This window comes from Rattus norvegicus, chromosome 18 (assembly GCF_021556685.1).
Source record: "Rattus norvegicus strain SHRSP/BbbUtx chromosome 18, alternate assembly SHRSP_T2T, whole genome shotgun sequence".
Taxonomy (NCBI): domain Eukaryota; kingdom Metazoa; phylum Chordata; class Mammalia; order Rodentia; family Muridae; genus Rattus; species Rattus norvegicus.
The window spans coordinates 28,266,575-28,292,108 of record NC_141551.1 but is presented as its reverse complement, the minus strand read 5'-3'; the positions used below and the strand labels follow the sequence as shown (position 1 = coordinate 28,292,108).

Sequence of the window (25,534 nt, the reverse complement as noted above, 5' to 3'; positions counted from 1 at the left end):
CAAACTTACAGAGGTCTAACTGTTTCTGCCTCCCAAGGGCTATGCATAGCTGAGGCTGGTCTTGAACTCATGAACTTCCTGCCTCCACATCCCAAGTAACCAGGTATTCACAATCACACCCAGCTCATGCCTCTGTTGTTGTTGTTTGTTGTGTGTATGGTGTAAGGGGGTACTTTGTGGTAAGTGCTTTAACCCTCTGAGCCATCTTGCCTCTCTCACAAATTTCCTGTTTAATACAGCAGTAGTTGGAGGACTGGGTATTAGTGTCAGTATCTCCTGGGAAAATCTCTAAGATAGCATACAGGCTCTTGCCTGTCACATTATTTTCTGTGAGAATTAGAAGCATTTACCGAAGTGGGGAAGGAGCAGACCCAGGACTCCAATTCCAGGACTAATTTTAACTTGCAGGTGAGGCCTGAGTCATTCTGCAGGCTGAGTTCTGAAACTCTTATGGTGTGTTTGAACTTAACTCAGTTTGCCACACCCCTCACCCATCAAGGCAGGCTCATAAACTAGGAGACGCAACAAGGCGTTTACCTGCAGGGCAAGGTGACAGTGCCACCAACCAGATGTTCTTCCTTAAAGAAATGGCATGGTATCTACAGTGACCCTAAGAGTACCTGTGTAGAAAACCTGGTTGAGCCCTGAATCTGATAGGAGCTACAGAAAAGAAAAGTGGTCATGGCTCTAACTGTAATTTTTTGTCAATGCTAGTAGCATTGGGGGTGGAAAAAAACAGTATTGAACCTCATCAGAGATTTTGACATAAAGGTTTGTCAAAGAGAATTACTTTGGGGCTGGGGATTTAGCTCAGTGGTAGAGCGCTTACCTAGGAAGCGCAAGGCCCTGGGTTCGGTCCCCAGCTCCGAAAAAAAAAGAACCAAAAAAAAAAAAAAAAAAAGAGAGAGAGAGAGAGAATTACTTCACCATTACTGTGGTATATAGAACACATGTCTGGGAAGTCAGTGGGCTCGTCAGTGACCTCCCAAAACCTCTGTTCAGAAGTTGGCAGTTTTTAATCAAGATTGAGTCATACCAGAGTCCAAAGAAAATAGCAATGCTGTCTTCTGCACTCAGCATTTCATGTGAATGTGAGATTTCTGGAGAATGACAAAAGGACTCAGAAACATTTAAAACAAAACTGGTTAGACCACTACTTAGAGCCTTGTAATCACACGTCCAATAATTGGCCTCATACGTTCTCTAGTGCTTTCCCATGTGCCTCTAGCACCAGAGCAGGCAGATAGAATCTTTAGCACGATCATCTTTGAGTTCGAGTTGACTTCATGAGAGAGAGAGAGAGCAGGGGGAGGGGGGAGGGGGAAAGGGAGAGGGAGAGGGAGAGGGGAGAGCACACAGGTGTGCTTATGGAAGTCAGTTCCTTTCCTTCTGTGGCGCTAAGGCAGTCTGTGCCACTGGGATTACAGATAATTGCTACTGCATCCAGCTTTTTATTATTCTTTTTAATGTGGGTTGAACTCAGGACTTCAGGCTTGTACAGTGGTTGACCTATCTCACTGACCCATGTTTGTAAGCTTTCTTGTTGTGATGGTGGTGGGTTGTTTGTTTGCTTGTTTTTTAGATTTATTTTTATTTTATAAGTATAGGTGTTTCGCTTGCATGTAAATCTGTGTACAACATACATGCAGTGCCCACTGAGGCAAGAAGAGGGCATCAAATCCCCTGAAACAAAAAGTTAAAGATGTGACCTACTGTGTGGGTGCTGCAGATCCCCTGGATCCTCTGAAGAACAGCCAGTGCTCCTAAGAACACCCACATCATCTCTCCAGCCCTACCCCAGATTTTTATATACCTTTCCATTAGCAAGCCTATTTAAATTATGGGAAGAGGTAGTGCAAAAATACATATGAGCCAATGTGTCTGCCTGTGTATGTGTATGTAATATTCATTAAAACCTTATTCATCCATCAGTGGGAAAACGGTAAATGAGATGATACTTCTAGTCTATCACCCGATTCTATATAGACTTGTCTAAAAAAGAGAAATCACTAAGAAAATCCATGCTATGCTTCTGGAAGAGTCTGTAACCTAGGCTAGACTTGAAGTTCTGATCTACCACCTTCCACTTCAGTTTTTTAAAAGACAACACTTTACCTTTGTATGCATTATTTTAATTTGTTTATAAAACATGTGGCAGTTTTATAGTAATCTCTAAAGTCATCACCCCAAAATATGGAGTTGAGGGGGATTGCAGAGGTGGCTCAGTGATTAGGAGCATGCACTGTGCTCTTTCAAAAGACCCAATTTCAGTTTCATGCAGACACAACCCACATCCAAGCATCCAAACAGCTCACAACCACATGTAACACTATTTCCAGGGTATCTGATTCTCTCTCTCTCTCTCTGTATGTCTCTGTCTCTGTCTCTCTGTCTGTCTGTCTCTGTCTCTGTCTCTGTCTCTGTCTCTGTCTCTCTCTCTCTCTCTCTCTCTCTCCCCCACCCCCCAGCCTCCAAGGGGACTTGCATGTACATGTACACATACTAACAAACATAAATAAAAATGAAAATCTTTAAAAAAAATTATGCCAGGCAGTGGTGACTCATGCCTTTAATCCCAGCACTCTGGAGGTAGAAGCAAGTGGATCTCTGAGTTCATGGCCAATCTGGTCTATAGACCAGAGTTCCAGGTTAGCCAAGGCTACACAGAGAAACCCTCTGTGGTGGTTTGAATGTGTTTGACCCAGGGAGTAGCACTGTTTGGAGGCATGGCTTTGGAGTAGGTATGTCACTGTGGACGTGACTTTAAGACCCTCTTCCTAGCTGACTGGAACAAGTATTCTACTAGCAGCCTTCAGATGAAGATATAGCTCTCAGCTCCTCCTGAGCCATGCCTGCCTGGGTGCTGCCATGCTCCCACCTTGATGATAATGGACTGAACATCTGAACCTGTAAGTCAGCCCCAATTAAATGCTGTCCTTGTAAGAGTTGCCTTGGTCATGGTTTCTGTTCACTGTGGTAAAACCCTAAGATACCCTTTCTCAAAAAAACAAGCAAGCAAACAATAGTAACAAAAAAAAATGTAGCTCAGGCCATCGTGGAGCTCCCTATTATCATGAATGTCCTTGAAGTCCTGATCCTCCTAGCCTTTTTTTTTTTTAAAGATTTATTTATTTATTATATATAAGTACACTGTAGCTGTCTTCAGATACACCAGAAGAGGGCATCGGATCTCTTTACAGATGGTTGTGAGCCACCATGTGGTTGCTGGGAATTGAACTCATGACCTCTGAAAGAGCAGTTGGGTGCTCTTAACCGCTGAGCCATCTCTCCAGCCCCGATCCTCCTAGCTTTAACTCATCTGCTACCACTTTTTATGTGGTACTGGGATCAAACCCAGGGCTTTGTATATGCTAAGCAAACACTGTACATCCCTAGCCCCTGTAATTTTCTTAGCAATATTGGACTTGACCCTGTGAGAACCAAATATAGAAAGGAAGCACTGTACCACCGAGCTACACCCTAAACCTAAACAAACCTCACATAGTTGCCCATATGGTGTTGAAAGTGACATTTTCCTGCCTCAACCCCTATGGTAGCTGAGGAATGACAGGTACACACCACCAAATGCCTGGCAGTGATCCTTATTACGTCCTCTATAACAACTCCTATTCCACAGTCTGCTTGTTTGTTTCTTTGTTTGTTTGTTACAGGATCTCACTCTACAGCCTGGGCACACTTGGGACTTACTAGGCAACCCAGGCTGGCCTCAAACAAGCAACAATCCTACCCCAGCCTTTCAAGTGCTGGGTTTACAAGCATGGGCCACATGCCCAACTCTCAAATGTACAAAATAATCTTAAGTTGGAAAAATGGGAACTTAGGGAAGAAATATTTGACATATTTTATGATCTGTGTGATCTGTATATGTCCAGAGGTCTGAAGACTCATGAGGTAACAACTGTTTTTGAGGCCAGGCATAGTGCCACACACTTGTAATCCCAACACTTGGGAAACTGAAGTAGGCTAGTCTGAGGTACATGTTGAAACCTTGGCACGGGGAGGAGGAGGAGGAGAAGGGGGAGGGGGGAGGAGGAAAGGAAGAAGGAAGAGAGGGAGGGAAGGAAGGAACAAAGAAAGAAGACAATAATGACAAAATAAAAACCTTACCTCCTGGCACCTGAGCACAATTATTTAAGGCATGAGTATCAAATTTACCAAGAGTCACTGTTTTCGTCCTCATTAGGCACTTAAAGGAGAAAGAAAAGCAAATGTCACTAAGAATGTCCTGAGTTTGGAGATTTAGGTCAGAGCACATACTTTACATCCCCAAGGCTCTGGATTCTATCCCCAGCACTGCAAAGTCGATATGGTAGCCGACAACTGTAGTCCTAGCACTGGAGAGATGGGGGACACACGTAAGAGAATTAGAAGTTGAAGGCCACCCTCTGCCTGAGAGTTCACGGCAATTTGGGGATACAGGATACCCTCTGGGTCACTCTCAAAAAGAAAGAAAACAGAAAGGAAGGAAGGAAAGATGAGAGAAAGAAAGAAAGAAAGAGAAAGAGAAAGAAAGACAGACATTTATTCAAAGAAGATACATAAATGGCCTAGAAGCATAAAAGTTCTTCATTATTATTAAGTATCATGAAAATTAAAATAAAAACCACAATGAGATAGTCACTTAATCTCACTAACAATAACAAAAAAGACAGATAATAGCTAGTCTATCACTAAGGGAAGTCAGGACTGGTCCTGAAGGAACACCACAAAGGAGTGCTCCCTACCGGCTTGCTCCTTTTCATGACTTAGCCTGCTTTATCACACCTCATAGAACTGCTCTGGGGCAGCACCATCCACAGTGACATCAGTCATTAAGACAAAACTCCCACGGACTTACCAAGGGGCCAATCTTATTCGGAAATTTTCTCAATTAAGATTCCCTCTTCCAAGCCCAATGTGGTGGCACACAACTTTAATCCCAGCACTCAGAGGCAGAAGCAGGTGGATCTGAGTTCAAGGCCAGCCTAGTCTATAGAGCAAAACACCAGGGCAGCCAGGGCTATTAGATATGTCTAAGTGTGTATCAAGTTAAAAAACAAAAACAAAAACAAAACAACCAGCACATTCAAGTACACTTAGACCCTTTTGCAAAGAAAAAAAAGTTTAGTATCAAGAAGAGTGAGGCACAGGTGCTGGAGAGATGGCTCAATGGTTAAAAGCACTGACTGCTCTTCCAGAGGTCCTGAGTTCAATTCCCAGCAACCGCATGGTGGCTCACAACCATCTATAATGGGGTCAGATGCCCTCTTCTGGTGTGTCTGAAGACAGCGACAGTGTACTCATATAAATAAAATAAATAAATCTTAAGAAAAAAAAAGCATGAGGCACTACACGAAACTAAGAATTTAGAACCTAGGGGTAAATCAGAACCACAGAACAGGCCAGGGATTCACAGAGCAACCCTGAATTTTAATGCCCACAAAAGTTTGAGAACCATTATTCCACAGGTTTAGACTGGAGATGAGCAGCCTTAAATGGCTGATATGAAGGGTTTCCCTTGGAGCTTGGGAGGCCCTAATAACTCTATATACAGTCGCAGGTCTTTCATCTGAAGATTTCAAACAATGTTATAGGCATTAATTAACTTTTGCAGCACACAAGGCTAAAATTCCATGCTCTTGGCCCTGTTTTATTGAAAGAAAATGGTAGCTTCTGTGTTACAATCATTTGGCCTGGTTTGAATGGCTAAGAATGATGTGGGGGGTGGAGGATGCTCTGGGTGTGTGATGTGCTAGGAGAATATGCATTGTTAACATAGGCCCTAGCCTCGAACTCAGAGAAAAATAGCAAAAGCTCTACCTGCCCTACTGGGGCGAGGCTCAGAGAAATGTCTTCCTAGTGGACCCAAGGGTAGATAGTGTGTGCAGAAACTGTCCAACATAGCTTTCTCCTATATTCCATAAACGTTCACCCCCTGTCTTTTTGTTTATCTTTAGGTAATAACCCTGCTCATGTTCAACTTTGTTTAAGAAACATACTGAGCCTCTGGGATGTGCAGTTTCTACATCAAAGATCCCACCCAAAACATCTTTTCTGTGTGTCCTGTCTATGTCTTTTCTTCATACTCTAGCAGCCCCTAGTCAGACTTGTCTATCCCTGGAGCTGTGCAGTATGAAGCCAACACCGACCTCAAATATCTTTCCCCAAAACCAATAAGTGTGTGTGTGTGTGTGTGTGTGTGTGTGTGTGTGTGTGTGTGTGTATACACACATGGTTTTGTTTTTGTTTTTTTTTTTCTGAGACAGGGTTTCACACTCTATCTTTGGCTGGCCATGAACTCCTTCCAGTCCTCAGTTGAGTTTAAGATCAATTTAGGCTATAATAATATGACTGGTTTGTCTGGTTTTTTGTTTTGTTTTTTTTGGGTTTGTTTTGTTTTGTTTTCTTAGGTAGGGTTTCTCTGTATAACAACTCTTGCTATCCTAGAACTCACTTTGTAGACCAGGCTGGCCTCAAACTCACAGAGATCGTCTTGCTTCTGCCTCCCCAGTACTGAGATTAAAGGCATGCACCACCACACCTGACTTCTCTTAAAAACAATGTGTATGTGTATGGGGGGTAGGGGGTCCTGGAGATAGAGCTCAGTGGTAGTGTTTGCCTAGCATTCAAGTCTCAGTCTTGTAGCCTCTATTCCTTGTGATAGTGCTTAGATTTGGGTTTTTGTTTTTGCTTTTTCATCAAAAAACAAAGAAGCAAGCAAACACTTTTCAGAGGCTAGAGAGGAGGTTGGAGAAGCGGCTCAACAGTTAACCGTATGGGTTTGAGGGATCCACTGCTTGACTGCAAGCACAGTTACCTGCTTAGCCCACTCCCCTGGCCTGCCTGGTTTTGTTCTTAATGTGTGTGAGTGCTTTGCTTGCAAATATGTCTGTGAACAACCGTAAGCCCTCCAAGGCCAGAAGAGGGTCTCACATTCCCTGCATCTGGACTTACAGTTGTTTGTCAGCTGCTAGGTAGGTTCTGGGAACCACGCCCAGATCCTCTGGAAGTTCAGCCAGTGGGGTGATTTTGTTGAAGTTGTTGTTACATTTATTTAATGTGTGTGTTGGGGGGATGCACGTGAATGCACAGCCATGCACAAAAACACATGTGCATGTAGATGTCACGACATGCATGTGGATGCCAGAGGACTTGATTCTCTCATTCTGACGTATAGGTCCAATGGATTGAACTCAGGCATCTGCCTGGCATCTTGCTAGCCCCTTTGAAGGTTTAGTTGGTTGGTTTGACTTGGTTTGGTTTTTGTATTGTTTGTTTGTTTAATTAATTAATTAATAATTAATTTTTGGTTTTTGAAGCAGGATCTCTCTGTAGTCCTGGATGTCCTAGACCACACTGTGTAGACCAGGCTGAAATCCTCCCACTTCTGCCTCCTGAGTGCTGGGATCAATAATAAATCTCTTCAACACCTACTAGAGAATGTCACCTGTGCCTTGTGGAGGGAGAGGGGGCATGGGACACCCATCCCTATGATAGTCTACTATATCTTACTTCAGGAAGATTTGTATTTTGGAAATTATCTACCCAACATCTTTCTATCCATGAAAGAAAGCTGAGATTCTTCATCAGGAACACTCAAGAAGTCAACGGCAGCACCAGAATGAGAACCAGGTCTTTGAACTCCAGGGTGCACATCCAGGGCTGCTCATAAACTCGACCTGCCTTCCCCCGGCCATGTCTAGGAGACCAAAGGCTGCCCTGGGTTCCTAGGCAGCTCCTTCACCAACCTGCCGTGTTCTGAGCACCAAGGCTCAGAGGCCGAAATGAGACCCTGGAGCAGGTATAGTGAGTGGTGGTTCCAGCCCTTTGTCAGTTTTTGAAACAGGGTCTTATATGGCCCAAGCTAGTCTCAAACTCACTATGTAGTTGAACTCCTAATTCTCCTGTCACTGCCTCTAAGTACTGAAATTACAGTTGTGTACCACTGTCCCCAGCTTAAAAAAGATAAGATTATTTTTAACATAAAATTATTCTGTTTGTTGCTACTCTCTTTGAGAAGGGCAGGAGTAGCTGGGGATCGTGTGTTCTCTAAGCAGGAGCTTTACCATTTACCCACGTCTTCATTCCTATTCACTGTTACTAGGGGCTGTTCTTTGGTTTGGGTGTTTTGAGACAGAGTCTTGCTCTGTAGCTAAGGCTAGCCAGAACCTACCATGTGGCCTAGGCTAGGCTCAACCTTAAAATCCTTGTACTTCAGCCTCTTCAGTGCTAAGATTTCAGGTGTACATTAACACACCTAACTCATTGTCTTTTTTTTTTCTGATTATCCACAACGTATTTTTAAAGATTTATTTATTTTTACTTTATGTGTATGAGTATTTTACCACATGTATTTAAGGGTACTTTGGGCATGCCTGGTGCTCAAGGAAGCTAACACATGGTGCTGGATCCCCTGGAACTGGAGTTAGGGACAGTTATAAGCTGCATATAGATGTTGGGCATCATACTTAGGTCCTCTGGAAGAGCTGCATGCGCTCTTGACTGCTGAATCATCTCTCTGGCACCTAAAAAATACATATTCTTTAAATTCATAAAATCTGCATACAATATGATGGGTTTTATTATGGTATCTTCATATTTATTGTTCTTTAATTCCACTCCTATGTATATGCACTATAGAAGTTCTTGTACTTGCAGAAGATATTTTGTATACTCTTTATCTTTTCAACTCGTAAAATTATTTTTGATAATAGCAACTGTAGTGATTTGAATGGGAATAGCCCATAGGCCCATATATTGAATACTTGGTTCCCAGTTGGTAGAACTATTTGGGAAGGATTAGGAGGTGTGGCCTTGTTGGAGGAGGTGCACCACTAGAGGCAGACTTTGAGGATTCCAAAAACCTGGGCCTGGGCCACTTTTGAGTCTCAGAGTCAGTCTCTCTCTCTCTCTCTCTCTCTCTCTCTCTCTCTCTCTCTCTCTCTCTCTCTCTGCCCTGTGCTTGTGAATCAAGTTGAGCTCTCAGCTAGCGTTCCGCTGCTATGCCTTCTTGCCTGCTGCCATGCTCCCTACTATGATAGCCATGAACTTTCTGAAACTGGAAGCAGCAAATTAAATATTTGTTTTATAAATTACTCTGGTCATGGTGTTTCTTTTAATCACAGCAATAGAAAAGCGGCTAAGATAACAGATAATAAAAAGAATGATACAGCTATATATGTTGAGAAAATATCCAATAAGTATTAAGTAATAGGTATGTTATGAAACCCTATAGTATAATTCAGTTTAGTAAACATTTTGTTCATTGAAGTAAATCTTAACATCAAACATGAACATATGGGCGGTAATTATATCCAATAAATTTCAACTTCAAAATTAAATTCCTGAAATGTTTCAATACTTTCCAGTAACCTCATTTACTTTGTAATCAATAAAATAATAAAGGTCATTTTATGTGCATAATAAAACTGTCTGGTAGAGAATACCTATTCTAGAAAAAAAATGACTTTTTGTGTGGGAGGACAGTGTTTTTCCTCATAGGCTTGGCTGTCTTGGAACTCCATGTAGACCAGGCTAGCTTTGAACTCATAGCAATTGACTTGTCTCAAAGACGTGTGCCACCATGTCCACCCCAACTCTTCTTCTTTTGAGACAAAGTCTGGACTAGCCTGGAATTTGTGACTGTCTCCTAACTCAGTCTACCAAATGCTGGGATTATGGATGGAAGCCTCACACCTGACAAGTTTTCCTCTATTGCAAGTAGAAAAGGTGACCCTACAGACTATAAAAAGAGGACTCGTGAATACATAGAATGGAAGACTTAAACATAAAAGGACTTTTTAGCTAGGCGTGGGTAGTGCATGCCTTTAATCCCAGTACTCAGGAGGCAGAGACAGGTGGATTTCTGAGTTTGAGGTCTACCTGGTCTACAGAGCAAGTTTCAGGACAGCCAGGGAGGGCTACACAGAGAAATCCTGTCTCAAAAGAAAGGAAGGAAGGAAGAGAAAAGGAAGAAAGAAAAAAAGAAAAGTCCCTTCTCTGTGTAGAAACTGAAGGAATAGTGCCTGATTTGTGCCCACTGGTTTGTCTGTCTTTCCTAAGCAGCAACAAACCAATGGTTCCCTGCTACTTCCACCCCTAGCTCCAAAGGTGACCTAGGTCTTTGTCATCTGCCCTTCAGTCCTGCATCAATGTCCCAGATCCCCAGCCAACAGCATCTGGTAGTGAAGCCAAAGGTTACAACAATTCTGCCTTCCTGATTAAAGCACCTGGGAACTGACAGAAGACACAGCAATCCCAAAGCAAGTGCACGGGGACACGGCAGGGCGAAGAGCAGGGATCTGGGAAGCCTGAGATGCTGGCTGGCTTAGCCAGTGAATTACCCTTTTTCTGTTTAATTTCTCCCATCCATGTTTCCAAAGATGCAGAGCCAAACATGGTGGCACACACTTGTAATCTTGGCACTCAGGATACAGCAGGGGGTGGCAAGTTGGAGAGCAGCTTAGGTTACAGAGTAATACCCGCTTAGTTACAAGAGGAAAGGAAAAGTCCATTTCACGTGGCGGAGGCTCTTGGGCAGATAGAGGTATGGCGATGTGTTCTGTTACCAAAGGAAAGTTCAGTTTCTAGGCTCATGCACATAGTGTGGCTTCTAGTTCAAATATTTCCCCTCCATCTTTTCCTGGCTCACTTCTATTCATTCTGCAGCTTTCAAATTATGGGCTACTTTCGACACCAACCCTTCCTTACTCCTCTCCCATCCCCATGTAAGGGATCTCTGCTCTGGTGGTGGCTTGTGCCCCTTCCCTTATCCAGCACTCTCCCAAGGAAAGTTCCGCACCTGTCTGTTTCTCCTACTACAGTTGAAGCTTCCTGAGATCAGGGCTATGCTTGGTTTAACTCAACACCAGCTATGTTGATATGAGTCAGAAGTGTTACATGATGAATAGAATGAGAGGCAGAGAGAGCCAGGGACAGAACCCTCCACTTGTCGGGAGGGAGCGTGGTTCTTGCCAGGGAGGAGGCTTCTGGGCAAAGGATAGGAGCCTGGGCTTTATTCTCCCTTCCTCCCTTTTCCATTTCTCACCCCTTCCTCCCCTTCTCTGAACCCTCATCTCCTGGGATGTGTTTGGAATGAGCTTGAACTCCCCCTACTGGCCAAAATTCAGAATTGCGCCACCCCACCCTCCATCCCCCACTCCCGGGAATTCATTCTTCCCTGTGGAAATTCCTTCTACTTCCTCTACAACTGTAGAGTTCATGAGGGCCAGAATGTAAGTAGAAAACAAGGAGCAAACAGGAGGTTTTGAGGTCTGACCCCACACCTCTCCTCCCACAACACCAGGAGCGCTTACTTGCCTCACTCCCTCACCTTGTGTCTGTTTCCTGAGGTCTCCACACTGTGATTCCAGTTAATTCACAGAGATGTTGATTTCTGGAGCCTTTGGCTGATACATCAGTTCTGACTGTGGAAGAAACATCCAAAGACAGTTGGGGACGGGAGAGAGAAACAAAGACAGACAGACAGACAGACAGACAGACAGACAGACAGACAGACAGACAGAAATAGAAACTGAGGAACTGGATATGAATCCACATTCAAAACCAAAGATCAGGGTTGAGAACAGCTCGCGGAGCTGTGTGCCTGTCTCTTTCTCCATGAGCTCATAAACCAGAACCCTGACTGTGGAGGAAGATTTCCCTAAGCCCTTCATTCTGCCTATATTAACACAAAGACAAAGGGTCTTCAGGTTGAATGGAGATATCAGACTTTAGGGACAGCTCGGGACAGTCCCTCCACCCCTCCCCATCCTTAGGACTCAGCCTACAGCTTACATTTTCACTGTCATTTCCACTGAACAAGTGCTCTGGCTCTGGCCTGTTCTCAGGGATGGTCTTCTCCTCCTCCGGCATGAGCTCATCCAGCCAGAGGAGTTCCTGTGGTGAAAAGATCCACTCCAGTGCCTTCCGGACTGCCACCAGGCCCAGTAACTGCAGAAACAGAAGCAAGCCCTGGAGCTCTGAGCAGCAGCAGCTGGGACAAGCAGTCTTGACACTTCCTGTTACATCACTGAGTGTTAACACAGTTCTATGAAGCAGATCCTTTCTTGTTTGATATTGCTTCGTTTTGGGGGATGGGGTTTTATGTAGCTCAAGTTATCCTTGAGCTTGCCTTGGAGCTGAGGATAATCTTGAGCTCCTAACCCTCCACCTTTCAACTGTCTGTCAGTGCTGGGATTACAAGTGTGCACCATCATGCCCAGGACTGATTGACATTTTCCCCCCTGAGACCTATGTTCTCACTGTGCAGCTCAATGTATAGCTCTGGCTGGCTTGGAACTCACTATGTAGACTAGGCTGGCCTTGAACTTGTGGTGATCCCCCCTGCCTTTGCCCCCTCAATGCTGAAATTACAGATGTTCACCACCACAACATCCACTCTTGTTTTGATTTTTTAGACAGGATCTCACTTTGAGGTCCAAGCTGGCGTCAAATACAATGTGATCCTTCTGCCTCTGCTTCACAAGTACTGAGGTTACAGACCCCCCCAAAAAATGTATCCTCATTGTACATAAAAGGCAAGATTAATAACTTCCCTGAGGCCACACACCTGGCATGTGGTAACCAGATTGGTTCGTGGTTCTTTCCCCTCTGGTAAGCCTCCTCAAGTAACAAATGCCAGCACTGCCTTACCAAGATCTCCGTTATTTCAGGGGTTTGTAGACCAACCCCAATGAGTTAGGAAAGTTGGATCAGATCATCTGGAAGCATCCCCCAGGCATCTTAGGATTCCCAATCAGGAAGAGCCATGGCAAGCAGGAGAGAAGTAAGAGGTGTTCTTCAGCCACCCTCCCCTGCCCAGAGTCTCCCAGGACCACTCAGCACCTGCCTCCAAGTTACCATGAGTGGGAAGACAATGGCTGCAGGGGTAGACTTGATTACCCAAAGCAGACCTAGGCAGGCAAGCTGGATGGCTGTGAAGAGGTGGACTCTGATCAGAGGTACGTGCCGCAGGAGCAGCACGTCTGGCTGATGTTTCCTTGGCATCAGCAACAGCTGCACTCTCTTCATGAACTGAGAGGATGAGGGGGAAGAGAAAGCAGGATGTTGGGGTAAGGTGGAGGGTGTCACTGTTAGCTATAAGTACTGCAGCCGGGAGGGGAGGCAGCTCCCTTGGCCTCCCTGCCTAGAGCACGGCAGCATAGTTTCTATGCCCAGGAGAAGCAGGGTAATGGACATGAGAGGGGCTGGCAAATGTGGGAATGAGGACTGAGCGTGCCAGATGATTGTGGTGAGCTCACCTGCATGCTGCTGAGCGCCGCTACCCCCATGTACAGGAAGATGCCATAGAGCACAGGCATCGGGATGAACTGGCAGGAAGAAGTAGAGAGAGGGAGAACAGGAGCTTAGCCTCCCAGAGGCCCCACTTTAGGCCTCCAGACTGGAGCCCCCTAGGCCTTTCCTCTCCTTTCACATTCTGCATGCCTGACTTCATCAAGTCTTTCCACATCAATCACAGGAGGTAAGATTACTATTATTTTCTGCATTTTACAGATAGATGAGGACAAAGTAACTTGCCCCTACCTCTCCAGTTTTTGTATCCCATCATGGTATTCAGTGCTGGCCTACAATGCTACACACCCCTGCTCTAGCCTCCTGGATGCCGTGATTACGACACTGTCCCACCTTGGCTGGTCTTATCTGTCACATTGCCCTCTGCTCTACGTGCTTCCTGATACTGTCCTCTCTCCACTCACATGCTGGCATTTGTCCCTTACCCTTTCCAAGCCCTTTGCTTTATTATTCTTTCCTCCTAAAATGTTCCTCTCACCTGGGCATGGTGGCACAGAGCTGTGATTCCAACACTTAGGAAGCAGAGGCAGGAAGATGGCAATAAATTCAAAGCCAGCCTGGTCTATGTAGCATGGGCCAGGATAGCCAGGGCTACAAAGTGAGATCCTGTTTCAACCAACCAACCAACCAACCAACCAACCAACCAACCAATGATCAAATGTCTTCAATGCTCAATCAGAAGTGGCCCTGGCACTGTTTGCAAATTTTTTAAAATATTTATTCACTACTGCTATTCGATGTGTGCCGCGGCTTGTGCGTGGAGGTCAGAGGTCAACTTGTGGGAGTGGGTCTTTCCCTTCCACCATAGGTTCTGGGGACTGTGCTCAGGCCGGTCATCAGTTTTGCATGGCAAGTGCTTTTGCCCACTGAACCATCTCACCGGGCCATCCTAGCGCTCTTCATAGCCGTGTCTGCTTTCATTTTCTCGTAGACGCTATCCGCTGAAGCTACCATATTGCGCTAACTTTTAGAAATGTGTCCTCTGTCACCAGACTCCCAGGAGGACAGAGACATACATATGCTATCACCACTGTATCTCTCCAGTTCCTGGGACAGTGGTTGGTATACCATTTATGAGAGTCAACCTACTTAGCAAGTGGTTAATCCTGTCCATCTGGCTCTTCGACTGCATTACGCTTACCCAGTCTCCATGACCTTGGCCCTGCCTAACCTACTGCCTCCTGTCCTCCTGCCAGTGACTCTTGTCTGACATTTCCACACCCTACGTGACTGCTTTGGCTTGTTGACCTTTTCTTCTATAGCTTTCGTCTATAGTTATGTAGGGGTGTGTGTGTGTGTGTGTGTGTGTGTGTGTGTGTGTGTGTGTGTGAAGTTTCTGATGAAGTTTAGTCTCACATCCCTATTCAGTGCGGTGCCCAGCAGAGGTTTCACAAGCCTTGAGAAAGATAAAGGGATTTTTGCTTCAGAGTCTCCCTGGGATATGAGGTATGCATTTGTCTCCAGCTTGTTGTGGGGGCTGGAACAAAGTCGGTGCTGGAACCCCAGGGGATGATGGCATCCCCATATCCTATTCCACTAAACAAAAAGCCTACTGGCCAAGAAATTAGGTACATTTAAAAAACGTTTTTTTATATTTTTAGATAAGGTTTCATGTAGACTAAGATTGGCTCAAACCTACTTTCTAACTGAGGCTAGCCTTGAACTTGAATTCTTGTCCCTCTATCTCCTAAAGTGTTTGAATTGCAAGTATGCAGCCACCACACTTCTGTTGTTATTGATACACGTGTGCATGCATGTGTGCATGTGTGCATGCATGCGTGTGTGGTGTGTGTGTGCATGCGTGTGTGCATGTGTGTGTGCATGTGTGCGTGTAGTGTGTGCATGCATGTGTGCATGTATGTGGTGTGCGTGCGTGCGTGTGTGCGTGCGTGTGTGTGTGTGTAGTATGAAGGTCAGAGGATAACTTGTTGGAATTCGTACTTTCCCTCCATCACACAGACCCAGGTCTAATATCAAACTTCAGGTTTCTTAGCAAAACCCTTTATTTGCTGAGCCATCTCAGACTTCTCTGGCTGTTTGGTTTCTTTTCACATAGAGTCTCACACTGTAGCCCAAGCTGGCCTGCAACTTATTGTGTACACAAGCAGGTCTCAAACTTGAAACAAGCCTCCTGCCTCAACCTCCTGGTTCTAGGATTACAGGCATAAAACACCATGCAGTGGAAGTCTGGGGTTGTCGTTGTTGTTGTTTTGCTTTGTTTTGTCTTGTTTTTTATCTGAGAAATGGCTCTCATGGTGGGCACTTAGAAATTTCATCTTTAGCCTTCAGGTTTCTCATTTGTAGAGTATGTATGTCTTTCAGGGTTAGTCAGCACGAAAATGAATGTAACCATGTGAGAAGAAAACACAGTTCCTGGGACACTGTAAGTGTTCAGCCAGCATCAGTCCCACTGATCCCGGCCAAACATGTACCTTGAGCACGGGGGCCAGGAAGATGGAGACACCTGTAAGGATGAACACCACCAAGCCCGTCAACCTCTGCTCCCTGTGGGGAGAAGGAGGAATTAGCTGGGTCTGAGTGTGCTCCTGGAACACCCAGGCTAGAGACCTGACCAGGCCTGTTACAGACGTGGCAGCCAGAGAAGAGAAGAGGGATAGCCTCGATAGGTTAGCTGCCAAAGGGCCCTGGCCTGCTGTGAGAAACTCAAGGAAGACAGAGCACTCCAACCCGGGCCTGGCTTTACCCACTGAGCCACCTCACCAGCCCACTGTGTTTGTTTGCTTGTTTGTTTGATTGTTTTAGAGGCTCTGGGATTCGAACCTAGGACCTCATATATATTAGGTTAAAAACTACCACCGAGCTCCATCCCCAGCTCCATAGCTTTTCTTTGTTTGTTTGTTTTGGTTTTGTTTCTTGTTTGTTTTGGGGTGGGTATTTGTTTGTTTGATTGATTGATCAATTGATTGATTTGTTTTATTTTTGTAGCCCTGGATGTCCTGGAACTCGTTCTGTAGACCAGACTGGCCTCAAACTCACAGAAATCTCCCTCCCTCTTCCTCCTGAGTACTGGGATTAAAGGTGTGTACCACTATGCCTAGCTGCTGTTTCTAATTTTTTATTTAGATGGAAAATTAACAATTCTTTACTGCCATAAAGACCTATATTTCATAATTTACAAGGCTAGTCAACCTCATTCACTTTAGGTAGACTATTTCTAACAGTCACAAAATCGTTTTTGTCATGGATTCCTTTGCAAGCACATCCTTGATATGCTTCCACGTTGAATGGGGACTGAAAGGCGTTAGCCAGGGCTCCCGTCAGGCTTACGTTTAAAATGCTCTTCTTAGAGCCCCTCACCTGTCTCAGAGTGCAGAATCTACCACCCATATACCCCACTGCAGTCCTTAGGGCACACAAGCTGGGAATTCAAGCTGCCCAAATAACTCACACATCCCATAACCCTTTTGCCACACCCCTCTCACCCCAGCCTACTGATTACAGGCTTCACCTGATGCCCAGGAAGTTGGGGTCTTCTCCGGGGACACAAGCTTTGCTCTCCCTCCGAAGACTATCCATGTGGGCCAAGGAGATGACAGTGGCTGAGACATACCATGGCAGCCCAAGCGCTGATGTAAACAGCATCAAAACAGCTACACAGAAGAGGTCCAGGTGGAAGCCAGCTCCCTTCTGCAGGGAATGGGGGTTGTACTGAGGCTAGCAGTGGAGTCTGGACCCCACCCTGGAGTTCCTTACCCGGCAGGCAGCCTTACCTGCAGTCTGTATTCTGCACGGTTGAGGATGACCGCTGTGATCTGCTGGTCCATGAAGATAAGGATAGACAGCAGCAGAGCAGGCAAGGCAGCAGCCACACTCAGCCACCAGGGGTTAGCTCCAAAAGGAGACACCAGCCAGCCACGCCCAGGGAGTGTAGGCTGAGGGGACATTCCATGGGCAGGGTGGAAACGTCTCCTAAGAACACCTCGCCAGCACACCCCAACCACTGCCTAGCCAGTCTACCACATTCCACATCCTGCCCCCGAGACCTTAGGTTCTAGGTGAGAGCACTGTCACACAGACAGACACAGACAGACACAGACAGACAGACAGACAGACAGACAGACAGACAGACACACACACACACACACACCCCTACACCAACACACACACACTACTCTCCTTCAGTGTATCCCAGTGCCTTAAAAGAACAGAAAGAAGGTCTCTGGACTTTGTGGGGAGGGGACATTCTCTCTCTCTCTCTCTCTGAAAGAAGAGTTGGTAAATAATACCTGCATACACCACTCTGTACTTATTCACAGCTTTCTTCCTTAGGCTCACCCTCCCTGCCCCCCACACCCAGAATGGGGCAACTCAGGTTCAGACCTGCCTCAGCCTGGGGCAGGGCTAGGTGTGTCTGTGTCTGCCCTGATTTATAAGCGTCTGTGGTGGGGAGGGGGCCCATGTAGCTGGCTGGGGTTCTGAGGTCTAAAGCCACCCCTGGAGAGCCCCCTTGCTGTTCTGCCCTGGTGGCCCCGCCCTACAGATGGAGCTCCAGCTCCGAGTTGGTAGGGAGGGGCGTGAAGAAGAGTAGAGGGTATGGAAGAAGGTAGGGCCAGTGGCAGGGAGAAGCTGTAACAGCAGCATTTACAGAGTAACTGTAGTAACTATTTACACTGTAGTATGTAAACCCCAAACAACCATTTTATAGGCTAAGAAATTATCAGGGAAGATATGGTGATGTGTGTTTATAACTACAGCACAGCGCATGAGGGGTTAAAGCAGGAGGATAATGAGTTCAAGGCCAGCCTGAGCTGTGTTTGGAGTTTGAGGTTAACCTGAACTACGTGAGTCTCTGTCTTTTAAAAAGGAGATGCCTAGAGCAAGACTTGCTGGCTGGAGCCTGTCCTCCAACACCTACCCTATAATAATAGCTAGCTACCGTATACAGCATTCCTCACTCACTGATGTGTCTGTTGAAATACCTCATTTTATCACTCAGTGACTCTGTGAGGCCATTGTTTTTACTGTCTCTATCCTGAGTGATGGAGGGAGCTCGGCGGGAAAGAATGGAATCCACAAATCTTATTACTCCAAGTTGCTGGCCCCACTTCCTCCTTGCCCCCTCATCCTGCCCCGCTCTTACCTTGAATTCTGTGGGTACCAAGAGCTTCGGTGTGGCTAGGCCCAGAAAGGCGTCAAGGCCACAGCCCAGCAGGATGGCCAGGACTGAGGAAAAGTCGCTGAACACCTTTCGCACCTGGCCATAGAGCGGACTCTTTAGTCTGGGCCTGCCATCCCGTTTGTTTTACCCTTTCCCATTTGGGAAAGGAGCCAGGGCCAAAATCAGCCCTTCCACGAAGAAAGGAAAATGACACTCACCACAGAGGGGAAGAGGCGGCTGTTCTTTACGTGCTTGAGGGCAATGGCACAGAGGAAAGAAGTAAAGAAGAGGAGAAGGGAGAAGAAGGCGATGTCTGGCACCGTGTGACAGCTAGGGCCACGAGGGTAACCTCCTTGCCGGATGCACTCGGATGGTGGCAGGAAGGAAGCATTGACCAGGCCTGGGTGCTGAACAGAAGAGTAGGCAGGTATGGGACAATGGGCAGCAGAGGACATGCCCTACTTTCTTCAGCCCCCTCAAAGGAAGGGGAACCCACAGGGACAGCCTAGACTCAGGATGGGCCATAGGCTAAATCGAAGTAACCAGTGAAGCTTGCTTTCCTCTGAGGGTGGGGAGAGCAGGAGACCAATTCTATTCTTCCTCAGACCTTTTTAGGAACAAACTCTCACCACGTTTAAGACATCCTCTGTGTCTTTGAACATCGTACTGTCAAATTCAGATGCATTTCCTGGGAAGCAGAGAATTCAAGTGTTCCTTGAGAAACTTCGCCACTGGAGTCTATCAAACTTGTTGTTCCACCCAAACTAGAAAGGTCTTGATTCCAATCACGCTTCCGAGTCTGTCACACTTAAGTGTGTTCTCAGGTTACTACCCATCCATGCCCTCATTTTCTCCACCCATCCATGTCACTGATGCTGAATGCAAAACCAAGCATCAAACATCGACCGAATGCATGAGCTCATGGATCTGTCTGTACCAGAGGAGGAACTGGTCTCATTCAGAACTGGTGGAATTGGGCAGACACCAGAGAAGATACGTTTTAAGCTAGGTACTTGGCTCCTGCCCACCCAGTTGGAGATGGAGACAGGAGGATCAGGAGTTCAAGGTCATCTTGGTTTACATATTGAGTTGGAGGGCATCTTATATACCCAGAACCACCACCTCCCACAAAGGACGTGTCCCCCAATTCCTGGTGCTGCCTTCCACATGGAGGGATCCATGCAGGTGTCACGCTCCAAACCTCCCCACATGGTTATCTGCTCTCACTCAGCTCTGAGTTGCTTGATTGGTGAGTTTGGGAGATGAAGCGGAGCATGCCTCGTCCTGCCCTCTCCTCTCCCTTTTCTCTAGAGCAAGCTGCCTGGTTGGTGTACTGAGGTCCGCTCCTCTGAAGCAACAAAGCCCTCCCAAGTCCCGTGCTACTACTCTTGGTTGGGTACACCTGACTTTGGCTTCTCTCCTAGGAAGCCCGTTACCCCACACTCTTCTCTCAGGGCTGTCAGAAATAAAAACAATCCTGGGCTCCCCCAACATTTATTTTGTAACTGATCCAGAGCAGAACTGCTGGTTATTGGATAAGTACTCAGCGTTTCTCTGAACCTCCTCCATTTCCGACATCTTTCCTCACCCGGCCAAGGTACCAGTTTCCCTCACCTACCTCCTGTGCCTGGGTATTGACAGAAGCAACTGTAGGCAGGAGATCCTGGCCTTTGGATTGGATAGGCACGGATCAAGTTCAGCATCTTCCCCACAGCATCATAAATAAAGATGAGGCTGATGAGGGCACAGAACCCTTCCTCTGTGAATCTGGTGAAGTAGCGCACCAGCAAGCTGGCCTCGGTAGCCACCAGTGCCAGGCAAAATGTGGCCACCCAGATGCCTACCCACAGGCGGAAGGGCAGGTAGTCCAGGCTGTAATCTCTGTGAGAATGAGAGACAGTCAGGGCTGTCTCCTCCTTACCTAACCCAGATCAAGTACCCCTCAAGCCAGAGACAGTCCCCCCCCCTCTACCTCTCTCTCTCTCTCTCTCTCTCTCTCTCTCTCTCTCTCTCTCTCTCTCTCTCTCTCTCTCTCTTCACCCAGTTAGGACCAATGGAGGATACGCCCACCCAACGGGCTGCAGAGGTGAGAGAGATCTCCTACCTGCTAAAAGAAAAAAGTAGGCGCTCAAATACCAGCACTGGCCCTGTGCTGCTAAGGATAGTGAGGGGCTGACCTGCCATCAGGCAGAAGGTGGCTCCAGCCACCGCTGTGCCCAGGAAACTCTCCAGCACTCCCTGGAAGTGGACAGGCCTCACCATAGGATCCAGTCATCCCGACATAGGAGCCCAAGCTTCTCAGCCCCACTCACGGTGCCGAGAGGTCAGGCAAGTGGAACACCAAAGTTGATGCCAATCCCATCCGACAAACCCACGTACCTGGGCACCTTCGGTGGCATCTCCCAGAAGACCCCCAAAAGTGATGGCATTTGTGACTGTGGCCAGGTAAATGTAGAGCACCGCTGAGAAACACTGGGGATGTAGGGCATCCAGGAAATCGCTGGGGTACCAGCATGCCTTCCGGCGCACGTCCTGAACAAGACCCCCAAAAAGCCTCCCGCCCACGGGTCGTCAGCGATCCATGTTTCCGCATCCCATGCCTGCATCCTGATTTCCTCTGTATCCTCCCGCCTTGCCCGCACATTTTGATGCCTCTGTGACTCTCCCACAGGATCCCAACCCTTGTTCCCAGCAAGCTCCCCTCACCTGCCCGTCCTTTGCAATTCTGGGATGGGTGTGTGCGGCCCATGGTGGTGCTTGTTTTCTGCCAAGGCAGCACTCTGGCGGGAGAGGCTGGTGACCTCCTGCAGTTTCGAGGGAAATCTGGGCAGAATGGGAACCTCAGATGGGCTGACTCCTCCAACCAACCTCAGATTTGACTTTTGGGTACAGGACGCCCCGCCCCCTGGAGGCTACGGAGGTGGCGGCTGAGGGCGCCTCTGAACTGATCAGAAGTTAGATCGCTCCTTGTGAATGCCCAGGTTAGCTAGGGAGTGTGGCAGACCCATAACCAAGGGAAAGATCAGCGTGAAATTACAACCCCCAGGTACCTTTTGTGCTGAGAGGGTAGGCATTTGGGCGGGGGAATCCGGGCTGTCCTGTCCCACCGACCTGGGGGTAGAGCTGTCACCTCCTGTAGGAAGGCATCTAGGGCTGCCAGAAGGTCATGAAGATTGCTTGCCCTACGAACTGACCACTGGAATTGCTGCATTTAAGGCCACAGAATGGAAGGGAAACGCATATGAGGGACTCATACACGTGAGCAGAAAAATTCATGATTTACTCACAAATTCATTCATTCATTCAATTTGTTCCTATGTGTGTCTACCTTGGGCAAGTAATGCAGCTAAATTGGTGGCTGGCAGCTTCAGCCCCTGTGTTACAAAAACCAAGGCACACTCTGCCTCACCGTTATTCCAGATCACATACCACGGCCCCGTACATGCACCCACATACACACAGAGGAAAACCTGCCCCACTCACAGGGTCACTGAGGAGGACAGCTGCTGCCCGTCCCGTCTCATGATAGCTCCTTCCCAGGGTGGGAGGACCCAAGAGGAGGCAGAAAAACCTGAGGAAGGAATGGAGGACTGTGGGTTTCGAGGGAAATCTGGGCAGAATGGGAAAGCAACTCCAGGTTGCTTTCTCATAGGACAGCATTGCCTGCTGATATGAGAAGCCTCTGACTGACACTTAGCTTTGCCCAAGGACACACCAGCTCTGCAGAATGACCTCCGGGGAGCATTTCTTAGACACTGTTGGGGAACCATATCCGAAGACCCCACCCCTCCTCAGTAGAGGCCCTTCTGGGTCCCAGAGCCCTGATTCAGTCACCTCACCTGCTAGGCAGGACCACCTCTGTAAGAGGCTCCAGCACCACCGGGTTCTGCAGTCTTACAAAGGCCGCTAGTGGCTGTTCCAGGAAGCCCAGCTCTCCTGCCAACACTGCCGCTGCCTCAGCTCCTGGAGGCAGCTTCTGTCTCAGGGGGTTCTGGTGCTGCATAGTAGAGAGAGGTTACTTAGGGAGGGGGATGTTGGCAGAAACTCAACAACGGAGGAGCCTGGCAGAGGGTGGGTGTCTGTTAATTTCTGATCTTCCTCCCAGCCTTTTGAAAGGAAGGGCCACAAACCTTCAGCAGAGTGTCCTCATCACGAGAAGCCTTTCTAAAAGCATTAGACCCTGCAAATCAGGAGTACACAGAGCACAAGCTTTAGGGGCAGGCTCACAGGGCTTCCTAACTAGGGGATAACGGTGATACAGCCCTCCATGGAAACTAAAGATTTGATGAGAAGATAACGCATGAAGAACTCCTAGCACATCCAAGTACGCCCATTGGAGAGCCTGGGCTGTTATGTCCACGGCACTCCCTCTCCTCTGCCCTCACCATAGCCACCAGCTTTCTCTTGCCTTGAGGATTAAGACAAGACTAGGCCATTCCTGACTCAAGAAAACGTAGAAGATTCCTGGGACCTTCCTATCCCAGAATCTTGATCCTAGGCCCAAAGAGGGCTCTCTTACCTCTGCAGGGCCGGATGCCTGTGGTCTGGATGTGGTGCTGGGGTCTCTGCAGGAGCAAGGCCTGAAGCTGCCCTCTCAGTTCTGGGCTCAGCGACTCGCCACTGACGACCTGCTCTGGAGAGCAGATGTGACGTTCAACTCCACTCCTGAGCGCTGTCTGTCCTCCCACTGACTCCCCTTCCTGCCTCTCCTTTCATGTGCCTTTCCTCAGAAATACAAGGGTCAGTGACCCTCCCCCCAACACACACTGTTGTTTTGAGTCAAGGTCTTACTACATAAACAGAGCTGCCCAATTTTCAGTGGTCCTCCTGCCTCCGCCTGTCAAGTGCTGAAATTCCAGCCACAGCACCCAGCTGCCCACCATCACTGTCTGAGGCAGAAGTGGGCAGTCCCTGGGGTAGGATGGGGTGAGATAGGCTAGGAAAGATTCTAAGAAATTCCCAGGAAATGGGATGTCTTCCTACCCACAAGCTCCAGGAGGCTCCGAGCCGGACAGTCTAGCAATACAATGCCCTCGGCCAACAGACCTCGAAGCTTCTGCAGGCTGGGGAGCGCCAAGGTAGGCACATGGGGGGCACTCCATCGGCCCGCGCCTATGTCTAGCTTCTCCTCAAACAGCAGCCACCTGTGATGAAGGGATACAGTGTTATCGGGAGCCTCTCGCCCATGTCTAGGACATGGATAGGGCGGTGTGGCTGCCTTTGACCCAGTTGTGCATAGTATCTCCCTCCCAGGGCGGTGGCTCCCCATTAGGTCTCAGGGAACACCAAACAATATTGTAGAGGAAGCCGAGTCTCATGGCAGGAACACAAAGGAAATGTCCTAATTTGAGGTTGGAAGAAATATATATATATAGATAGATAGATAGATATAGTTCTATATATATAGAACTAACCAGAATCCACTCACCTGCCTGTCTCTCGCCACTCCAGTGCCTGGGGCCAGCCCAGCAGCTCATTTAGTTGAATGAAGAGCAGCGGGTCCTTGCATCCCTGAGCTTTCCCATTGTCTATGTCTGAGGGTCCATCAAGGCCAGAGCCAGGGCCTAGGTCACCGTCCAGTTGCTCAGAGCAAACGTTTTCATGAGCATCAGAGCCTTCAAAATCCTCTTGGCCTGGCAGCTTCATCTTGGAAAGACTTGTACCAATCTTGGGAGCCGTGTAGTCCTAGGGGCCCTCTAGCTGGCTGCATTTATACCCATCTCCAAAGCACAAGCAAAGCAAAGCCTGTTGGCTCCAGAAAATACCAGTGTTCTCCCCCCTGCTTGGTCTCTGACCCCCTGCCGGCCTGTTTGTAAAACCAATCTAGCCTTTCCTAGACTTTTCTGAAGTACCCAACTTATGAGTGTGGATCAGGTCTGACCTCACCATGTTTGGTGTAAATATAGAGGAGTAAGTGTTGCCCACCACCCACTGTTGCTCCTGGCTGTCCTGTGTCAAATATTAACACCACAAATCCCGGACTGTTTGGGTGTCAACAGTATAGCCCAGGGGCCACAGAGACACATTTGAACAAACAAGGAACTAATAAATAACTAGGCTTGTGGAAGCTAGGCAGGGAAAGGGAGACAGAAGAAGGTAGAGGCCCCGCCTGTTAAATGGGATCATTTTGGAAAGTGGAGATAAACCATGGAGAACACAGTACCCATACCTTAAAGTCTCTGTGAAGTGTCTGGAAATCCCAATTTAGCTGTGAGCCTCTTTAACTGAGACCCCATAGAAAGTGGTAGAGGTGTGTGTGTGTGTGTGTGTGTGTGTGTGTGTGTGTGTGAGAGAGAGAGAGAGAGACAGACAGACAGACAGACAGACAGACAGACAGACACAGAGACACATAGAAACACAGAGACAGAGATCCTGGAGCCTAAAGAGAATACGGCCCTTTATCAAATTCTACTGAACCTACCTTGCCAACATCCCCAGAATGCAGCCACATTCCCAAAGCTTCAACACTACTGCTTTGATCCAAGCCACCATCACCTCTCACCTGAATTATTTCAGTAGCCCACTAGGCTTTTGCAACAATCTCTCTGGGGTTGGCTCTTCCTCCTTTCCCAAAGCTCATCTTCCATACAGCAGCCATAAAGATTCTTTTTCTTTTTCTTTTGAGACAGGGTCTCATCACTAAGTATCCCTGGCTGGCCTGCAGTTTGTCACAAAGACTAGGCTGGTCTTGAGTTCTTAGAGATCTTAGAGATCTGCCTGCCTCTGTCTCCTGCCTGCTAGGCTTAAAGGCATGGGCCACTACCCCTAGCTAAGGGTTCTTTAAGAAAATCTTTTTAGGTTTAGAGAGATGGCTCAGTGGTTAAGAACACTTGCTGCTCTTTCAGAAGACCCACGTTTGATTCCCAGCATCAACATGGCAGCTCACAACAGTCTGTAATTCTAGTTGCAGGGAATATGACACCCCTTCCTCTGGTCTTCTCAGGCATGAGGCACAGACATGATGGACATATATATGTAGGCAAAACATTTGTATAAATGCACACACACACACACACACACACACACACACACACACAAATCTAACCTGAACCTGGTGGCACAGGCCTGTAATATCAACTGCTTGGGAGGCTGGAGCACTAA

The 25,534-nt window shown here is 47.4% G+C and overlaps 1 protein-coding gene across 2 annotated transcripts; it reads right to left on the bottom strand.

Moving 5' to 3' along the window:
- Positions 1-8,298: 8,298 nt before the first annotated feature.
- Slc4a9 (solute carrier family 4 member 9) lies at positions 8,299-24,113 on the bottom strand. 2 transcript variants are annotated; one of them, NM_152938.2, is made up of 22 exons: positions 23,862-24,113; positions 23,417-23,577; positions 22,953-23,066; positions 22,564-22,613; positions 22,273-22,430; positions 21,917-22,004; positions 21,484-21,638; positions 21,140-21,256; positions 20,813-20,987; positions 20,538-20,671; positions 20,052-20,314; positions 19,063-19,121; positions 18,652-18,840; positions 18,416-18,529; positions 17,046-17,207; positions 16,784-16,962; positions 15,747-15,819; positions 13,263-13,331; positions 12,862-13,035; positions 11,797-11,952; positions 11,333-11,426; positions 8,299-8,525 (listed from the first exon to the last, which is right to left on the bottom strand). In NM_152938.2, exons 1-21 carry the CDS (start codon positions 24,077-24,079, stop codon positions 11,373-11,375), a joined length of 2,862 nt encoding a protein of 953 aa, NP_690921.2. In that variant the 5' UTR covers positions 24,080-24,113; the 3' UTR covers positions 8,299-8,525; positions 11,333-11,372. The 2 variants fall into 2 exon arrangements, with proteins under 2 accessions (NP_690921.2, XP_087448368.1); XM_087592242.1 differs by lacking the exons at positions 22,564-22,613; positions 22,953-23,066; positions 23,417-23,577; positions 23,862-24,113 and having other exon boundaries at positions 20,813-20,905; positions 22,273-22,362.
- Between the last annotated feature and the right edge of the window lie 1,421 nt (positions 24,114-25,534).

Excerpts from the sequence above, each read along its gene's own strand:
- Slc4a9 (NM_152938.2), bottom strand. The coding sequence starts at position 24,079 with ATGAAGCTGCCAGGCCAAGAGGATTTTGAAGGCTCTGATGCTCATGAA. Across the intron at positions 18,841-19,062 it reads CAGAGGATGTCTTAAACGTG|CACCCAGGCCTGGTCAATGC; the intron begins GTGAGAGTTTGT and ends TCTTCTGTTCAG. Across the intron at positions 16,963-17,045 it reads GTGCAGAATACAGACTGCAG|AAGGGAGCTGGCTTCCACCT; the intron begins GTAAGGCTGCCT and ends CATTCCCTGCAG.